The 19358-nt window shown below is 37.7% G+C and overlaps 1 protein-coding gene and 1 long non-coding RNA gene across 3 annotated transcripts in view; one reads left to right on the plus strand and one right to left on the minus strand.

The window, feature by feature from the left end:
• N (neurogenic locus Notch protein) overlaps nt 1-18936 on the minus strand; it is a 55743-nt gene extending 36807 nt beyond the window's left edge. For both annotated transcript variants that reach the window (XM_069056932.1, XM_069056930.1), the window contains exons 1-3: nt 18624-18936; nt 7406-7484; nt 4016-4290 (exon numbers count right to left, since the gene is read on the minus strand). In XM_069056932.1, coding sequence (XP_068913033.1) covers nt 4016-4290; nt 7406-7484; nt 18624-18714 — 445 coding nt within the window. In that variant the 5' untranslated portion in view covers nt 18715-18936. The remainder of the gene's footprint in view (nt 1-4015; nt 4291-7405; nt 7485-18623) is intronic.
• LOC138137508 (uncharacterized) lies at nt 17556-18628 on the plus strand. The gene is made up of 3 exons (XR_011161765.1): nt 17556-17978; nt 18039-18362; nt 18413-18628. It is a non-coding gene; the product is annotated as an uncharacterized lncRNA (long non-coding RNA).
• Nucleotides 18937-19358: the final 422 nt, after the last annotated feature.

Consider the following 19358-nt stretch of genomic DNA (forward strand, 5'->3'; position numbering starts at 1 on the left):
AAATTGACAGGTGACAGTTAAATCGCACGTTTTGCTTTCCACAAATGTACCTCATATGTTTTTGTGTTGTGGTTTTTGTTATGGAATAAAGAGGGAATGGAAAAATGCCAAGAAAGAAGAATATGCAAAAATTAGAAGGAATTCAAGAAAATTCAAAAGAAACTCGACAGAGGGCGCTGTGCAACAAATTGTTGGAATATACAGGATGTCTAGATGAAAATCTGGTCAAGAACGCTTTGAAAATTTGACGGACGTATGTCTGGCATAATATGTTACGTTTAGCTTTGTGACAAACCAATAACCATGCTCTTTCTGTCGTGAATGTCTTGTCCAGCAAATCATCGACAGAATGTGGATTAAAAAAAAATCGATACCCGAAAGTCGAAACAAATTTTAAACGTAAAAACTTTCTTTTTTGAAAAATCAAAATGTTTTGCATTTTGCTGTGGTGGCCAGGGCCGGTGTAACATAATTTTGCGCCCGAAGGCAACCGTTTTTATGTCACTCCTCTTCGTGGTCGTTTAGTTAACTATCCTGTTATGGACGGGTTCCACATCCTTATTGCTGTATTTCTGGAGTCGTTTTCTTGTTTTTGTAAAAAAATTCTAACAGTGCGTCACACTTTTTACCACTATAACCTCTCACGGCTTGATTGCACTTAATCCGTTTTATTTTCATAATCCAACTTTTAAGGCTAATGATGTTACGTGTTTTTACAAAGTTGTAGAAATTTTTAAAACACATGATTATCTTTCTTGTTCGACTGGGAAAGGTTCAGATGATTACTTTGTTAGTTATTACGCGATTAAATATAGATTTTTTTTATTGTCAAACCTTGTCTTCTTTGTGCCCTTTTACCCCTCGCACGATTAACCCTATTAAAAAATTAGTAAAAATTACGAAACTTTATGGTTACATTTCCTCGATATAAGCCTTCAAATGTGTGCAATAAATTTTCCCTTACCACTTCATTCAGAGCCATAAAAATTAAAAAATCAATTTTGAGCAAAAAAAAATTCGTACAGGCTCGTAATTGACAATTATTTAATTAAAGAACACGTTTATGAAATTCGCATCGGAAGAAAATTATTAGTTTTTGAATTACATATTCCAATTTTAACATTAACAGCGAAAAATTACCAAGATTTACAACTACAGTGTCATAAATAAATACCTCATTGTTGGTAAACAGCCAACAAACATCTGTTGACAATTTTTCTAGTAATTCCCATGTCCAACCTCTTTTGTGGAAGTGACCACCCAATTTAATAATAAATCACAGCTAAATTTTTCACTTTTATATCAAATTCCATTTATTTCAAAAACCGGTGATGTTTTCACGATTTTGATGACACCAAATTTTTCCTAAATGTTTGCAAGGACTCTCAGTGAAAAATTATGTAAATAAATGGAGCAGTTCTTGAAATAAAACGAAATATTTACTTGTTTCATTAAAAAAATGTTCTACAGCGAGACACGATTCCTGAATTTTTTGAAAATTTTAAATCAATTAGAAGTGGGTGTTTTCGATCGGGCGGTAAAACTTGACTCACCCGGTATATCGTGATCATGACTCAAATTATCCCCCATTTCCTTTCAAATTCGTATAACAAAAGTAATGTTTCTATTTTAGTTGTTCCAAAATACAGGGTGTTATGGAAGTCCACGTAATAAATTTAATCGAAGGTAAAATAACAAGACCTAATTTTTTTTTTGGATAAATTTTTCAATTTTACGAAAACTTTTTGCTTTGACAATTTTACTAGATGAATTTGGACGTTTTTGGTCTGGTTAGGCCGAAGAGCTTTAGCTCGAGGGTTTCACCTTTGAATAAGTGAAAATTGGAGGAAATTTATCAGATATAAAAAATTAGGTCGTGTTATTTTTGGCAAGATTAATTCCAGAATACAAACTTTAACGTTAGGTAATTATTTATTTATAATACAGTTATTAAAAACATAATTATCAAAAAGAATTTGAGAATCTGAGAATCAGGAGTAGCATGCAATTTAATCACTTTAGACAGATGACAGAGTAGTAGGACGTTTTTATCGCGATAAACATTTTTGATTGGATGAAAGCAAGAGCTGAACACGCACGTGGGAATTAATCAACAATTGAACTCTTTAAAATAAACATTTTTTACATACGAGTATTATTGATCTTTTTTTAATCGAATATTTTTTTTACATTTTTCTAACCCCTAATTTGACATTTCGATCATGAGAAATAATCATCAATTGAAACGAAAGAGCGCGTGAAAATGTTTTTGTGCGATAAAAACGACCGCTGTTCTGATACTAACAGTTTTCACGGCTTTTCATTCGAGTATTTTATTCTAGTATTTTTTTTTCGTGCTGTTGGTTAAATTTATTAGTTATTACGTGGACATAACACCCGGTATAGGTTAAAAGAATCAAAGGACTACGAATATTTTCCGTTATACTTAAGTATTCAATACCAAATGTTTATATTTACAATATACCGGGTGTTACAACAATCAATGCGAACATTTTGACGGGTAATAGAACTGACCAATCTAAAGTCCATTCAAAAATCAAAAAACCACCACCTGTTGATTTAGGTTGGTAAAATTTAAAAAACCCTAGGTATATATTTTTTCATACTATGTTGGTAACTATAAATTATGACATTTATTTGATTCAAAATGAAATTCAATTGCTTTGAATTTCGTTCACATTGTTTTATTAGCAACACGTTTAATTTATTTATTGATTCTTATTATTTTTGCTTAAACATGCCCAAAAAAACAAGACACTAAACATTTAACCTCAAAAATACAAGTCTCACCAAATTTTACACTAGACAGCGTTGTCGATAGTAATTATCGAGGAAAATGCGACGTTGGTGGTTTTTTTTATTTTTTAATGGACTTTAAGTAACTTTCCTTTATAAGAATGTATCCAAAAACCCTTCCCTCAACAGATGAAATTCAAAATAGATTACAAACCTACACATTTCAGTGTGAAATGTACTTTCAATGTCATCTTTTCATTTTCTTTTTATGTTCCTTCTCAATTGTAATATTTCAAAAAAAAAAATGTGATCTCATCCACTCCTAAAAACATTCCACATGTTGCATCGAACTCTCTGGTGTAATTAAACGTTTTTAGAGATTTTTTTACTTCAACATCTGGTTTTTCAAATATAATACAACAAAACCAAAATACCTAACAAACAAAAAAAAACACCCTTTCATATCGTAATTTTTCCCATTTTAGCAATGATGATTTGTATACCAAATTTCACATGAAGTAATATTTTTCAAGCAAATTTTTTTTACTAACAATATTCGATCGAAAAGTCATCTGGTCTCTTCCACAACACCTTTTTCTGGTCGAATTTTATTCCCTCATTTCACAGCAAATATAAATTAATCTGTAAATACCAGTCAATCTTTTCTGCTCTGATTCTTCAACAAAAATGCTTCTTTTTGTATTTGGTTGCTTTAAACTTTTATCACCACTTTTTCACTGTACCACAGAGAAAAAGAAAAACGGAAATTCTGTTCGACAATTTTTACTTTTTTGGTTCTTTATCCATTTCTTAAATTCTTGTTGATTTTTTAGTCTATAAACTCTTTCTTAAGACACTAGATTTTTTTCACTCGGAATGTTTTTTGACCCAGTGTTCCGAATTTTGAAAATCCATGAAACTTCCTTGACCACTTGTAGTGATTGTAATCGTACCTACAGTACAAGGCTGAACTGTTTCTTTTATTTTACATCATTGTTCTGGTCTGGTTACGTGGAAAATGGTCATTTAAAACAGCAACAAGCTCTGGACCGACAAAACAAAAGGATAATCGACAGCTCTACAATTACCACAACCCAGAGCGGATTCCGGTAAATAGGGACACAGAGAACTGGACTGATTCATTTCCACATTAAATAGAAATTTTTGTTCCAATTCAGAGGCATCAAAAAAAAATTACTTATTACATATTTTACAGATTGGTTTTTGTGCACTTTGCAGAAACTCCAAAGCTCATTACCTGTGTATCCAGGTGCGCACGAACACTGGTAGGCCTCCAGAGACCTCAACGAGCAAGTGCCCCCGTTCAAGCACGGCCGCCGGTCACAAGAGTTCGCGATCGGTATTTCACACAACGACGCACTAAATCCCAACGGACACAAACACGTAAAACTAGGAGATCCCCCGGCCGATACCCGCACCTGACACGACCCGCCGTTCTGACACCGAGGTCCAGGTCCTGTATGGCAAGGATTCAAATGCTGGCAGTACTCGCCCACGTACTTCGACGTACAGCTGCAACAAAACAAAACAAATCATTTAACAAATCGAACCAGTTGATTTACGAGACTCGTCGGCGATTTAGATATTATTCCGTTGGGGACGTGATTAATGGAACCAGGCGAGGGACCAGGAGGGACGGGGGGAGCTGATATGGAACTCATCTCACCAAACCGGCTCGTACCATACATATCTGGATAAAACACGGCGTTTTTTGCTCCTTTTTGAATTTATAATTGAAACGTGAAACTGCTTCGAAATGTCATTGCGCCCCAGAACATAACCTCAAAATCGCACAACCCCGAGACGCAAAAACAACGATCTAGTCCCAACAATCTGTAATTTCACCGCGTGATTACAGGTCCAACCGGTGCAGGTGTCAACTGTCAATGCACAAAACGGCAACAAAGCACACGCACAATTTGGGCTAATTGAATTCTACCGTCCCGCGCAACATGTTGTAAACACGTCAAATTTTGATTGACATTAAAACGAAATTAATTTCCTGGAACCTTGATGAGTTTAATTAAAAGCTGTGGTATTTATGCAAAGCGTTGCCGAATTCGTAATGTTTTTGACAGTTGTGTGACGACAGGTCAACCAACCTGACTCGATTGTTACACTAAACAACAAACGTCATAATTACAGGTCGTTTCTTTACGTTTCCTGCCAATTTGACAAGTAGTTGATTTGAACATTTGTAGCAGTAGTCTTTACTCTCATTAGTAAAACTAACATGTAGACGTCAATCAAGACGGTTTCTATGGGCATCTAGTGGATTTCGTCGGTTAAGTTGGCACTTGACCGGTTGGCAATACTATGACGTGTCTGATTTGAAATGAGACGAATCATGCAGATTTAGGGCTTCATTTTTATTGGAGATAGTGTTGTAGGTGTGCGATTGTACACACGCCCATCCATCATCGACGGGAATATCAAATGAAATCAATTGTCAGAGCAGCATGAGAACACGAGAAGAATGACTCAGAAGTCTATTAGTTCGGAAAAAATCTCGTCGATTGGAGATGTTGAACTATCTAGTTTTAAGATGCAGAAGGCAAAGGTTAAAGTGGTATCCGCGTTCGGCATACGTAGATGTGCAATAATTAATTGAGTGTTCTTATTTGATTACTTCATAGAAAGTTCAAGAGTCAAGTATGCCCCCATAACGATAAGTTCGGGTTAACGTGTTTATAATAAGACGTCTTATTCCACGACGTCCACCTCCGACAAAAACTCTTCAAACCTATGTGGGTCCATTCAAGCATTATAATAACACTCTTGCTTGATTGGCGAGCAAAGAAAGACGATCCTCGACGAAATAGCTTCCCACCGAGATCTGATGTCAGGATAAAGCAGCGTACCCAAAACGAAAAGTGCAGACGTGGATCCGTCAGTACAGCAGGAAAATGAAATTGATGAAATGTGGAGTTCGCGATCGTAAATCACAACAAAGCAAGTGGATTTGTTGGGCAATCTTTATCGAAAGTTAATAGAGGGTCACAGGTAATGTGTTGCGATGAAATTGCGATGAAAAGTGATACTTTAATTTTGGGAATTATCTCAGAATTGAGAAAATCAATTAGTTGGGTAAGAGGTTGGGTGGAGAGGCGACGTGCCAACATGTTATCGTACAAATACCATGGCGCACTCCTGAACCAGAACCACTCTCCATCAGGTTGTCGACGTTTTTTCTAACACGAGCAGATAGGCAATTTACTTTTACAATAATTAGCCGCAACTAATGCATCGCGTCACGAATCATTTTTTCTCGATTAGTGGTGGCACGCAGAGGCGGTGACCTCCAATGGCGGAGGCTCGCCTCCAACCACCGATCCCATTCCGAAGATTCTCTGGAGTGAGTGCGCAACTCCGAAGACATCGCGTGGCGGATCCTTTTCGCCAGGAGCGGATTCGTTTCGTGGGAACGGCCGCACAATGCTCACCAGCTCCACGTTATTTCCGCTTTCCTGCATGGGTCCGTCAGAGAGAGACGGAGGATCGGTGCGGCGTTGCCGCGCTCGCCGTTTTTTGCCGTTTTTCCGTGGGGTACTGGGGACACATGTCGCAGAAGGGAAGAATCCGAGAGAGAGCGGCTGGGTGTGCCGCTCGTGCTCCGGCCGGAGAACAAGATAATAGATAACCCATCCTGCCCACACGGTCGACCCATTATGTACCTGTGCGTTCCAGCGTGCGGCAAATGATCCAACGCAAGAGGTAGAACCAGTCGAAATTATTTCGGTAATTACAGAGTGAGTCACTTGGTGCTGTGGAATGGTGGTCCAAGAGGATACCATCAGAGACGCACTCTGTGTGTTTTGGAGTTTTGCCACGCCTTCAAGAGACCATTGTTCGCTCAGGGTATACATTATTCAGATTTGATATGGTGACCACGCACTTTCTGGGACGCCAAAAAATGTGTCACGCCGATTAAGTCTGCTCGATACGAGGGCAACACTTCGCCGAAAAAATCTTGTGCTTCTCACGCGACCAATCCCCGAATTTCACTTTGTAACACAGGAAGAGTAGTTTACAAAAGATGGATCCGCCGGACAAAAACGAGCAAACAAACACCGCGTGGAGCGTTCCTTCTCTTCACTTTCTTCCTCTTCCACTGGTAGCACATTTTTTCCAGCAACGCAAATAAACAAACTCGATTTTCAATTAGGCGCACTTCGCCACAATCACCAATTAGCTCCTCCCGAAGAGACCAACCGATCTGTATCTTTTGTTTCAAGCTGAATCGCAAGTCATCCAGCTACCTGACTCCTCTTAATGCAGCAGACCCATCAATTCGTAATTGCGCCATTCTGCCATCGCCACATCCATAACGCTCCACTTGTTTTTGTAACATTTAAGAGCGCCATGTGACGACCACGTCCACATGTTCGATCACTTTTTACACTCGGATTGTGAACATGTGTGCCAACCAACAAACACGACACCCCTTTTCGGGAAAAAACACTGACAATGTCACGAGGGCTTTCATCGCGACCCGGAACAATGCCCTGATTAAGGGTGCACATGCGGCGATCCGTTGGGATTGTTGGGATAGCAAGGGCGATCGGTGGACAAGTGGAGATGGGGATGGGTGGAACGAGATTGATGGGACAAGGGGAGCGATACTCACTTGCAGAAGGAGTCGCTTTTCGGCGACGATATGCAGGTCCCCCCGTTCTTGCATGGGCTCGGAGAACAAGAAATGAAACCTGAAACAACATCCAGTGTCAATATTGTAGTACTAGAGGTGGTGGTTATAAATGTAAAGATTATTGTTATCATTGTATGTCGTTCGAAAGTATTCGGGAGAGTAGAAGAGAGAATGCGGCCAGGCAGGAAGAGAAAAACAAATGTTAGCACACGAGAAATAACGAATGGAATTGGAGCTGTGCTGTTTTCACTCATTAGGAGCCTCTCTTAAGCCAATAATTAAGCTTAATCAAAGACACAGCGTGGCTCTGATCCCAATTTGTGTTCGTGTTTCGAGCGTTCGGATCGTACCGAATTGGAAATGATTATATAAGTGACCCAGAATTGTCACATCCCGGATGAATTCATTATTTTGTTTGATGGCGTGTTGCCGAGAGTACTATCTGACACTTGCGCGACCGGGATTAATATCAATTGGGAGGCTTGTGTACATTTTCAATTTCGCTTAATCCATGTTATTGTTGGGCGTTGGAATCAACAACTGTTTAAATTTAACCATCCGTTAATTAAGCCTCTTATCTACGCCCCCTTCTATCGATGCGTGACCGAGTGCATGGGGCGAGACTGCATTGAAGTATGGCAGTTGTTTGGTGCTCGAAATTTAAACGTCCGATGATGCTTGGATAGCTTTTTCGCAGACTCTCGCAAAATCTCTTCAAATGCTGCAGAGGCATTGGAAAGAGCCTGAAGACTTTTCCAAATTGTAACGAAGAAACTATCTCTTGTACTACTGTTGTGGGAGGTCATCGTTATAAAACGTTCAAAAGAAAGTGTTTCATTGTTCACAGAATAAACACCAAAAAACCAATGTAGTAGTACTTGTGAGAAAAAAAAACACACTTCTTTCAATTCTCTGTCGGTATTTTGTTTCATTCATCTCTAAATAGATACAAGTTGTGCACAAAGTTTGTCCACAAACCTTCAATTCTACTTAAATCTGGATTTTGCAATGGTCACCTCAATATCAGAAGCTTTTTCTTTCTAAACAAAATATAACAATGTCAAAAAATCAGAATCGCCAACCAACCAGATATATATCTAGTAAAAACGTTTTAGATGTGGACTGTCAAACTCAAGGTCGCTTAAAATGTATTTAAAAAATATGATTCTGTCATAAATTCCAAATACCTAAAGTCCGTTTTTTTTAATAATCAATTGTCAGTGTCAAAATACATAAAAAACCCAAACTGTATATTAAAAATCATTGACACTTGGTCCAGTTCTATCTCAATTTCACCCTAGATTTCCCCTAGATCATTATTGAGGTTATGTTGCAGATGTTTATGAGTGTGAGACACGTGTTTAATTTTAATTTAAATTGTCAAATGTGACAATCGGTGACAATTTCAAAAGTCAATGTTTCAAACGTGATTTATAAAATTCTCTGTTTCGAATTTTCTGCCAACCTGACAACACTTTGACAATTGATTATAAAAAAACACACTTTGGTTACTTTTCCTGGCCGTGCCAACTTAACGACAAGTCCCCAATCCACATCTATGACGTTCCAACCATAGAACGCTATGATTTTTTTTATGTTGGCAGTGATCCTAACAACATAATCTTTACAATTTTGACAGAATCACTTGTACAGAATGTTTAATACTACTGAAGGAAAGTTACTTTCGAAGAGGTATAAAGTTTGAAAATGGAGAACTGTCATATTCCTTACTACCAACCGCACATGTCTGAATTTTTGTATTTGTTAAAATGACACTCTACTAAACCATAGAACGTGTTTTTAACAACCATTATTCTTCTTCTTTCAGACGTGCGTACTTTTTGCAAAGCAAAAAACATCTTCCTGAGAGGTTTTAAAGAGTCTTGCCAATAGAGAACGACTACTTGAGTATCCAAACTCGTGCTCAACACTGAGCCAGTTCTTGACTAGTTTTTTACGTCTTCTTAGAGTCGTCAACTTTAAATACTTATCATCGAATCTTGTTTGAAGCGTTATTTGATCTGGTTATATCGGGTGTTCAAATTGTTGAAGAGTCAATTGTGAACGCACCACTCGTCAGTCTGCAGAATTAAAACACAAACAATGCACGAAGTAAGGTTAGAATTAAACAGCTGATCCGTGGTGCGTTCACAATCAACTCCGCAACGCCAATTTTGAGGAGAGATTTAAATGAACATCCGATATTTTCATTTAAAGAAACTAAACATAACTGCTTGGTAGTTCTTTGTTGTTGTTCGGTTAAAATGGCAGCAACGATTAGATATTTTATTCTTTGGGCAATAGAAACTTTTCACTGCTTTTCCCCTAGGCATTCCAGGTTCCAGAAGTCTAAGATTAGAAGGAATGTATTGACCAAGACACAGAAGATTCCAACGGAACAATTGCGTATATCTGTTCTAAGTCGTTGAAGAATATCCCCCCTCAGAGGTCGAGGAGAGTAGGAGGAGTTAGAAACTCCCACCAAACATTAAACCTAAGTATAGTCATTTCTCATAATCCTGTTCTTGAACAAATATATCATCCTGTGCTAAATAACACAATTAATTGTGTATAACAGTAAGGACATTAAACACTCATCATAATTATCCTACAAAGTTTGAGCATTCTATTTGCTGAAATCTTCTCCATAAAAGTATTATAGTCTTTATTTTTTTAAATGATCGTTTAGAAAAAACTTTAATACCTTGAGGTGTTATAAAAGTCAGGATTTACCTAATTAGATCCAGTGACCGAAATTCGTAGAAAATAAAAACAAAAACCATCAACGCCATATTTGTTTACTTGGTTTTTTACTGGTTCGTTTTATTTTGATCTCTCCTTTCTCTAAATAAACAAATAAATATGAAACACTAAAATATAAGAAACGACATGTGTCCATATTTCCTGAATAGATAATAAATTGAGTGAGTACGTTATTTTTCCATAGAGAAAAGATAATTAAGTAGATTTACAGCTTCCAACATACATTATAAATGCAAATATGTAAATAAATAAATAATACAACACAAAACCATTAAGTTTTTACAAGGAGCATAACCTGAACTAGCAGCAATTCGCACAACTCCTGTTTCCCAAAGATCGGTCCTATTGTGAACAGAACTGCACCCACACCCTTTACTTTTGCACTTAAGGAAATCATAAAATTGACAACTCCTGCAAGACCTCTGTTTAATAAATCGTGGAGCAATTAAACGCCTCGTCCGCGAAATTCACCTTGTTCAAGATGAATTCCAATTTCACCGGAAATGACTGCAACTCTTTTCGAAAAATGTGTCGATCTGAAAGTGCGAGGTCAGTTCAACGTTCTTGCTTGGCAAAAGTCGCTCTTTCAAAAATTGAGATTGCGGTAGTAGTGTTTGCAGATTGTATGCGAGGAATCTGGCAATTGGTGACATTAAAAAGAATCGAGTCAATGACGACCCTTCCAGTTCGAGAATTGGACGAATTAAAATGCTAATTCTACGAGTTCGGATAACCTCCAGCAACAATTAAAAGATGGATTGATTAAGAAAACAGCGATTTGGTGTTTCCGACATGCTTTTGCACAATGCAAGTGCAAATCGCGATTCGAGATAAATGTTCAAGAATGGTGTTCTTGTAATTGTGAAGGAGACAAGAAATGTCCAATTGGGCTGGTCATGTGGATGCAGACACGGTTTGGTAATTGTTTTTTGTTGCATCTAAATCTCTGAAATTTCAAGATTAGAAAATGTGTCAAAAACAGATATTTCGGAGATATTTATGTGAGAATTTGTCTATTAATATCAAGAGAACTTTACTAATTAAAGCAGATAACTGGACATGCCATAATAAGTGACGTAACAGACTGGACCAAATCTTTTAAATTCAAGGCCATTAGATATGATTAATTGGCAAAATGTTACTAAAAAATGGGTCCGTTAAAATATTCCGTTTTCGCAGAATCGGAAAATAAGATTTTAATTGACGAATCAAATCGTTTGACAATGTCAAGAAGGGTCAAGATTTTCGAATTGCGAGACAATATTTTTCTACAAAGACATCATAAGACAAGTCGCCAGATTGCGAGACCATCTGCTTGATATAATTCTTTATTAGCTCAAATAAAAAAAAAAATTGGCCAATTATATTAATTTGTGGTTGTACGACAAGAAGAATGTTTCCACGTTGACCTCTAATCCGAATTGTAATTTGTGTGACAAGGCTAGAAAAATGACTCTTTAATTCAGATGTATGTACTCATATGTTTATTAAAAAAAAAAATACCAATAAACTTTCTCAAAATCAGAGAGCATCAGAGTAAGCACACTTGCCGTCACCAAAATTGCTTTGTACAGTAGTTGTGTCTCGTTTTTACGAATTCTTGGAGAATGAATTCCGACAAGTTTCGAAGGAAATTCTTCACTGAGATTTCTTCGAAGAAGTACAAAAAAATTTAGAGGGAAGTATGAAATGGAATATGATTTATGCAAAAAATATATGACGGAAAAAAATGCCAAACAAATTTTTAGTTTATTTTTATTAGATATAAATTGCTCAGACTGTTAATTTGTCAAATTTTCTAAAAATGTCCACCTGACGTTTTTTATTTTACTTTGCAGGGAATGTAACACTAAAGAAAAAAGAAAATTGTTACTAAGTTGCTACCACTGCCTGATAAGCAAATAAAACAAACTTTGATGAAATAAATTACATACGTCAAAAAAAATACACAATTAAGGAAATATGCAAACGCCTTAAATTCTAATTTTATGGACATTTTGTAAAATGTCATCTCCACAACCTTCGTCGCAATTTTACGACAAAGTTATGATTTTCTTCTATTTTTGGCCACAACTCGTAAATTGTGCCATTTACAACGTCCCACAAATTCTCAGTAGGACTGAGGTTTGGCCAATCGGCTGGCCATTCCAGTAAAAATGATTTTCCAGTTTTGGTTGTGTACTTGGCCATATTGTTTTCCACAAACCATTACAATAAATTAGAAAGAGAATGCTTTTTCATCCCTCGTGTTATTATTGCCCTCGTTGCGCATTTTAGTTCCTACTTTTTCTGTCCAACTGTTTGGCCAAAAAACATTGTTACAAAACTAAAATCTGTGCAATGAAGTGATATTTTTTTTTAAGTTGGCAGTAGAAAATTTGGCTGTTATAGTTGACAATACTCGTTGAAACATCCATTCAAATTAAATACAGATTAAATGACAAAAAATTTACAGAAAAAGATAATAACAGTGGCTTTTGAGTAAGTTTTATTGAATTGGTTTATATTATTAATCTGTCAATGCTTTAAAAACATAAGAATAAATAAATAATAAGTCAACAAGAAATGAAAAAAAAATTGTATGTAATACGTTGCAAAACTCACATTTTGCAATTTATTGCACAAATGCAAGCAGGCCTGTAATAAATGTTTTACCAAATGAGGTGTGGGAAAGTAACTCACGGAAAAAAGTCTAGAAAAATATACAAACCATTTGATAAAAAGATTTACTTTAGTTTAATCATTGCTTTTAAATAATTTAGATAAATATTTGTCCTTTACTTATTTTAATGGTTTTAACCGCTTCTGCAATCAAGTACATAACGGAGTGGCAAGATAAAATGGATTATAAAAACCCTTCAAATGCAAATAACTCCTTGACAAACTAACAATTTATAGAAATTGTTATCTTCTGTTAAAATCACACTCAAAGTTTTTCTTATCTTGAAATTTTTTAATCGTAAAGTAGCTATTTGTCAAACTAGAGAGGAAAGTGGCTCTTTTTTCCACTCGAGCTCGAGTAGAAAAAAGAGCGAGACTGAAAAAAGGACTTTCCTCTCGTGTTGGACACAACATTTTTTCTACATGTTACAATTTTTTTTCTCTTTTTCGTCTCATGAATATGTCAAATGGCCTTACGTCAAAAAGTGACAACTTGCAGGTTAACAGTTTAACAGTGTTGCCAATATGCTCTGATTGTATCATAATCATAAAAACATCACCAGTTTTTGAAATATCTAAATAGAATGTGATACCGGGTGATTTAATTTTTTTTTCTCAAGTTGGGAACATTTTTCACAAATTATTTTGGCAAACTTGATACCATAATCAACACATTGGCGTACGTGGGTACGTCATTTTGACATTTTATGTATTAATAAATTGTGTCAAATAGGCGAGGACGCCTATGTTTATGTCAACTATCACATTAAAAAGCAGAATAACCAACCTATTAAAAAAAAGTCACATTCATTTAAAATCACCCGGTATTAAACTGCAAAATTTAGCTATGATTTATTATTAAATTGGGCGGTCACTTCCGGAAAAGAGGTTGACATGGGTTGTTTATGGTACCCTTTAGGGACTTAAGAATTACTAGAAAAGTTCTCAACAGATGTTTATTGGCTGTTTACCAACAATGAGGTATTTATTTATGACACTGTAGTTGTAAATCTTGGTCATTTTTCGCTGTTAATGTTAAAATTGGAATACATAATCCAAAAACTAATATTTTTTTTTGATCCGAATTTCATAAGTGTGTTCTTTGAATTAATTGTGAATTATGTATGTGCGTGTTCGAAAAAAAATGTTTTTGCTCTTTTTTTATTTTCTGGCTCTGAATGAAGTGATACGAGAGAATTAATTGCACACATTTGAAGCCTTATATCAAGGGAATGTAACCCTAACGTTTCATGTTTTTTACTATTTTTTTAACAGGGTTTATCGTGCGGGCGGTAAAACTTGAATCACCCCACGAGCCTCACTGTGCCAACTTCACATGCGTGAAAACCATCAATATTCCACTTGTTGCGTAAGTAACAATTCTGTCAATACTTTTCAATTTGTCAAAAATAAATTGACAAAATCATCGGATGTACGACGAAATCGTTTGCTTCCTTTTGTTTTCGGGAAAAAAATACCCAGAAGTAATAAGCAACACGTTTGTTTATCCAGACCATTAGAAAAAATGTCTTTTACTTTTACTTCTAGTGGAGACCAAGCTATTGTAAAGACTCGGCTAATTTCTTCCACGAAACCTAGAACAAAACGTCGGTACTTCTCGTTCCTCGTCACGTCAAAGCAAACACCATTCTTATCGAGAAAAAATCACCGACGTACCATCAACAAATTTACACAACCGTTTACACTTCCGCCAATCGATCCGTGCGTAAATCTCCGCCCAGCAAAGCGTCCCTTCTAATCCAATCCATCCAATTTGCATTGTGTTGCGTCTGCAGCGCCTTAATTGAATAAGATCGAGATAATTAAGCGGCTTATAAGAAGATGACGTGCACTGTTAACTGTAACGAACAGGTTGTATTTCCGCGCTGTTGTGTGTGAAACCGCGCCACTTCTGCCCAAAGAGATTTCAACGATGGGTGAGAACGCACATTTAATTGTTTGTGACATAACACGATTATTATTCGCACACTCGGCCACCTCCTCGGACAAGACTTTTCGCTTCTTGTCCCGATCAATCGCCGCTTGCATCACAGATTCTTGTGTCTTCGGGTGCACATGTGGCGCAACAATTTTACTCGGCCTCTCGCGGAACCGATAAACTATAAAATATTTTATTAATTAGTTTGGTTCTCAGAAGCTCGCACCGAACCAGTTATTTCGTTCACGCAATCCGGCGAGTGTCTCGTGTTCCCAGAGCTTTTACTCGGACGCGGTGCGCTCTTTGTTTGGCGGCTGCGATTTCCTCCAATTTCTCTAGGGAATCCCATTATGATCCAAATCGTCTCATTATTCAGCAATTTATGGCGGTCCTCCTACGCTCGCCTCAAGAATTCCGATCGCGACAATCCCAAAATGCGACGCTGCGGGAACGGTAAACGATTTTTCGGGGGGCTGGGGAGATATGGGGTGCCGCCGCCAAGGGAGCCACCACCACCTGTCGCGACCGTTACAGGACTAGGGGAAGGGGGCTCGAGCGTTTGCTCTGACGTCACGCGGACAGCTGTGCACACCCAACACTGCTCCTTGCTCCGATACGAATTTCACCACCGAATACTACGGAAAAAACAGTTATCGAACTCGATGACGTCACGTCATTATTCGCCAAAATAAAAATGTGATCGCGTAATCGACTGGAATCTGTAAAATTTTTCGCTCATTTCCATAAATTGTGACGACAGATAAGAAAAAGCGTAGGACTTTTGCAGCGCTATCAAAATAATTATCAATAGGAAAATAATTGGGAATTTTACCAGCCGATAAACAATGTTGGCAGCCCTGACACTAATCTGAAGATAGCGAATCCCTCCGTCGTTTGTTCGACCGTTGGCAGAAAGCTGTGCAAATTATTTGACAGACGTTTGTGACAGTTGACCTGTCAACGTCATACTAATTGAGGCTTGAAAATAACAACGAGATGCGATATGGGTTTGTTTGTTGCGCGTTCGAAATGACAATTCGACTCGTAACAAGAATCGGTGATAAATGACAAAAATGACAGTTGAGTCATTACTAAAAAAAATCTTCTCTTTTGTCGATTGTATTAATGCGGGAACAATCGAAATTCTATTGATAACTAACAAAGTGGACGATTGTGGAGTGACTCTTGACAGGATCTCCTTCCAAGCTTACGTAACTGTTTAAAAATGAGTTGTAGAAGTCACAACATACATAATACAACAAAAACTTGCAAGAGTGAAAACAAAGCGATTTGCAACTAGCAATGTTGGCAACCCTGACACGAAGTTGTGTCTTTGTCACGTCGGTTGATGTTAAACCGTGATTGGGATTTTCCAAATTTTCCACTGACATTTGTGTGACATCCGAGCTGTCAACTGGGACACCAACATAACCAGAGATGGCAATTTATGACAGTCAAGACAAAAAAGAAACTGTTTGGTGTCCGTTGTGCTTTGGGGAGAGATCTGTCAAAGTGTGTCAAACGTCAAATTTTGAAAACGTTAATACCAAATTAAGGATTGTAAAGGCGATTGCAGTAACTATGAAACATGCAAAAATTGATTGAAACTTCCTGCAAACCATCTGTCAAACATATTGCAGAAATAACTCCGCCAACTTTGATTTTTATCTGACAGGACCGCAATTTACGTCGAAAGTACATCTGGCAACACTGTTGATCTAGGGGAAATGAAAAGTTAAGTTACAACTCTTTTTGGTTCTTCCAGATACAGCAATTTTTAATTTTTACGAACATATTTCTTTCTCCTCGGGGTATCATATGTTTCTAAAGTACGTGCGTCAATTTGACGTCGTTTCAGTTGTGCCAACTTGTATCGCCTTCAGTTACTACACACGATTTTAGAGTATTTATTGTTTAAGTCAATCTTTGTTTTGCCAACAAGGAATAAGGTACTTACCTGTTCCTGTTATTATTGGTTGAAAAGTAACATTTTTTAAAGATAGGTAAATTGTTTTCTACGTCTTCTGTCATTTTCAATTTTATCTACTGCGTGATCAACAATGACTGCGTCTGTTGGCAATGAAACAATTGAAAAATATTGGTGTTTTCTGTTTTGTAATTGGCACTGACCGGATGTTTTAACTTGACACGACATTAAAAAAAATTAGGTTATGTCGGGTAGGTTTATGCTATTACAAAAATGACCCTTTGATGGTAAACGTCAAATTTGCCTGTCAACTCTGTCAAAGCTGACAACCGGAAATGTGTTTAGTTTACAGTGGTACCAAAATTATTCAAATTTTCATTGTTACCAACAGATTCAGTCATTCTTGATCACGTTTACAATCAACACTAAACTTCTATTAAGAACTGTCACTTGACGAGACCCAACTGCAACCTGGCATTGCAATTGTTTTCAAAATTTACATTTCTTCAAATAAAGAGTTTTCAATTTTTAATTCCCAAACGAACCACCAAATCTTGTCAAAACTATCAGTTAAATTTTGTTTCCAATAAAAAAATGTTGGCAGCCATGACGAATGAGCAAATTTTTGACAAGACACTGATGTAACAACGAACTTGTCAACGTCAAACGTCTTTAATCGTAACAAATGGTCGATGATGACAAATGACAAAGCCTACTGCGATTTTAACATCTACTGGTATCTTGATCGTGTTTGAACGTTCGCTATTGGCAGTAGCGTCATATGTAATTACGATCCTACAATAAATCTCTTTATTTGTGCCGATTACTTCTGCTACTGTACCCGCGAACTGGTTTAAACTCATTTGTAACAAAGAATATCCGGTTATGAACTGTCACTTTACAAGATCTGCCATCAAGTCAACTTGGAATTAAGTACGAAAGTATGGTATAAATGTTACAGGCTTAAAATAAACATTTTACAAAGAACGACTTTATTTTCTTACTTGTTGAACAAGCACAACTCGTTTTCGGTATAAAATCTGGTACTTTTTGACAAGCTTGTAAATAATGTTGGCAGTGCTGGCCAAATTTGAAAATCTCAAACCCGTCGCGTTATCACACCAAAGCAAGCGGTGCAAATCTGTCAAAAGTGACAGTCTGAACGACACGAACGCAAGTTGAAAAATGACGATTTTTGGGCTGTTCGTAAGTGAAATGTCGCCTTTTTTGTAAGTTTATTGTTATAATATGTGCGCAGCAAGGTAAAGAAACATTTTTTCAAACACAAAAACATTTCAATTACATTTGGTTTATCACTGCAGCCTCGACGATAATGTGAATAAACAGATAGGAACGGAAATGTGTCTAGTTGTGGGATTACTTTTTACAATGATAACAGCTGATACAATCGAACCGCAGACTTGGTCCTGATCGTCGCTGTTGACCGTTATGGCGCAATTTTCTCCGAATTAATCCTCAACACTCTTAATCTCCGCACAGTTAGGAAGAAAAAACTGGAAGGCAACAAACTTGACAAGTTCCTAATCAACATTTTTGCCGAACTTATCTCTCCCATCTACCGAAAAATATTATGATTAGTCCAATAACTGTCAAATGTGGGACTTTACGGCCTCTAATTGGTGACGGTAAAGCCGAGTTATGTGCTTTTTCGTCTCGTTAAGACAAATTGTTTCAGGCGCCATTTTGTATGGTTGGGCCCCGTGAAAACCGGTGCCCCCATCGTGGGTAGATCTGAAGGTGGTCGTCTCGGGGGGGTTGTCTTGGGAGTTTAGTCGCGACAACAACCGAGCGACCGTTACGGCAACCACCCCGTCAGACACCAGTTGCTGAGACAAGCAAAACGGGCCGGAGAAGTGCCCGAGACTGTAATGGCCGGTCGGACTCACCTGTTGCTGTGTGCACCAAGAAGAGAAGCAGAACCGAGGAAGACACTATAATCCGTAAATCATAATCCCTCCGACTGTTAGTAATCCGCATTTTAGTGTAACTTCCCTCATGGGGCACTCAACACATCTCATCTGAATCACTCGCACCACACGGATCGAATAAGACACCCAGCACTACGTCGAGCACATGTTTCCAGCAACGGTCTCGCCACTTTTCCAGTGTTTTTCATTGAAATTACCACATTCAGCGCTGAAAATCCGCACTCGTACACAACCGACCGCAGTACACTCCGTTCTGAGAGGGGGCTTTGTTCAAGACTTCAAGACGCGCCAAGATGGCAGCCGATTGTTCTTGTATTCCTACGCCGGCGATCCCGCTCGGTTTGCCCCCGAGAGTCGACGTCCCGCCGCTCAAATTCCTCGCAGAGTGGAGAGTGTCGTGGGGGCGACGTCTTCGCGGGGTTGCGTCGCGCAAACCGCGCGAACAATCGAGAAATCCGCGTGAGAAAATCCCAACGGTACTACTTTTTCCTGCAACATGTTGGAATGCAACCCCACCGGTGGTTATTGAACCGACCAATCAGGAACCAGAAGTGAAGTTTCGCGTTGCAGTTGCATTTTGGGGCCTATCTCCTGTTTATCTACCAGGATGACAACAAAAATCTTCGTTTTGTTTATTATTTATCTTATCTTGGTTGTTTCGATCGATTGCTCGACGATCTGTTCCGGGAAGTA

Source organism: Tenebrio molitor, chromosome 8 (genome assembly GCF_963966145.1).
Source record: "Tenebrio molitor chromosome 8, icTenMoli1.1, whole genome shotgun sequence".
NCBI classification, from domain to species: Eukaryota; Metazoa; Arthropoda; class Insecta; order Coleoptera; family Tenebrionidae; genus Tenebrio; species Tenebrio molitor.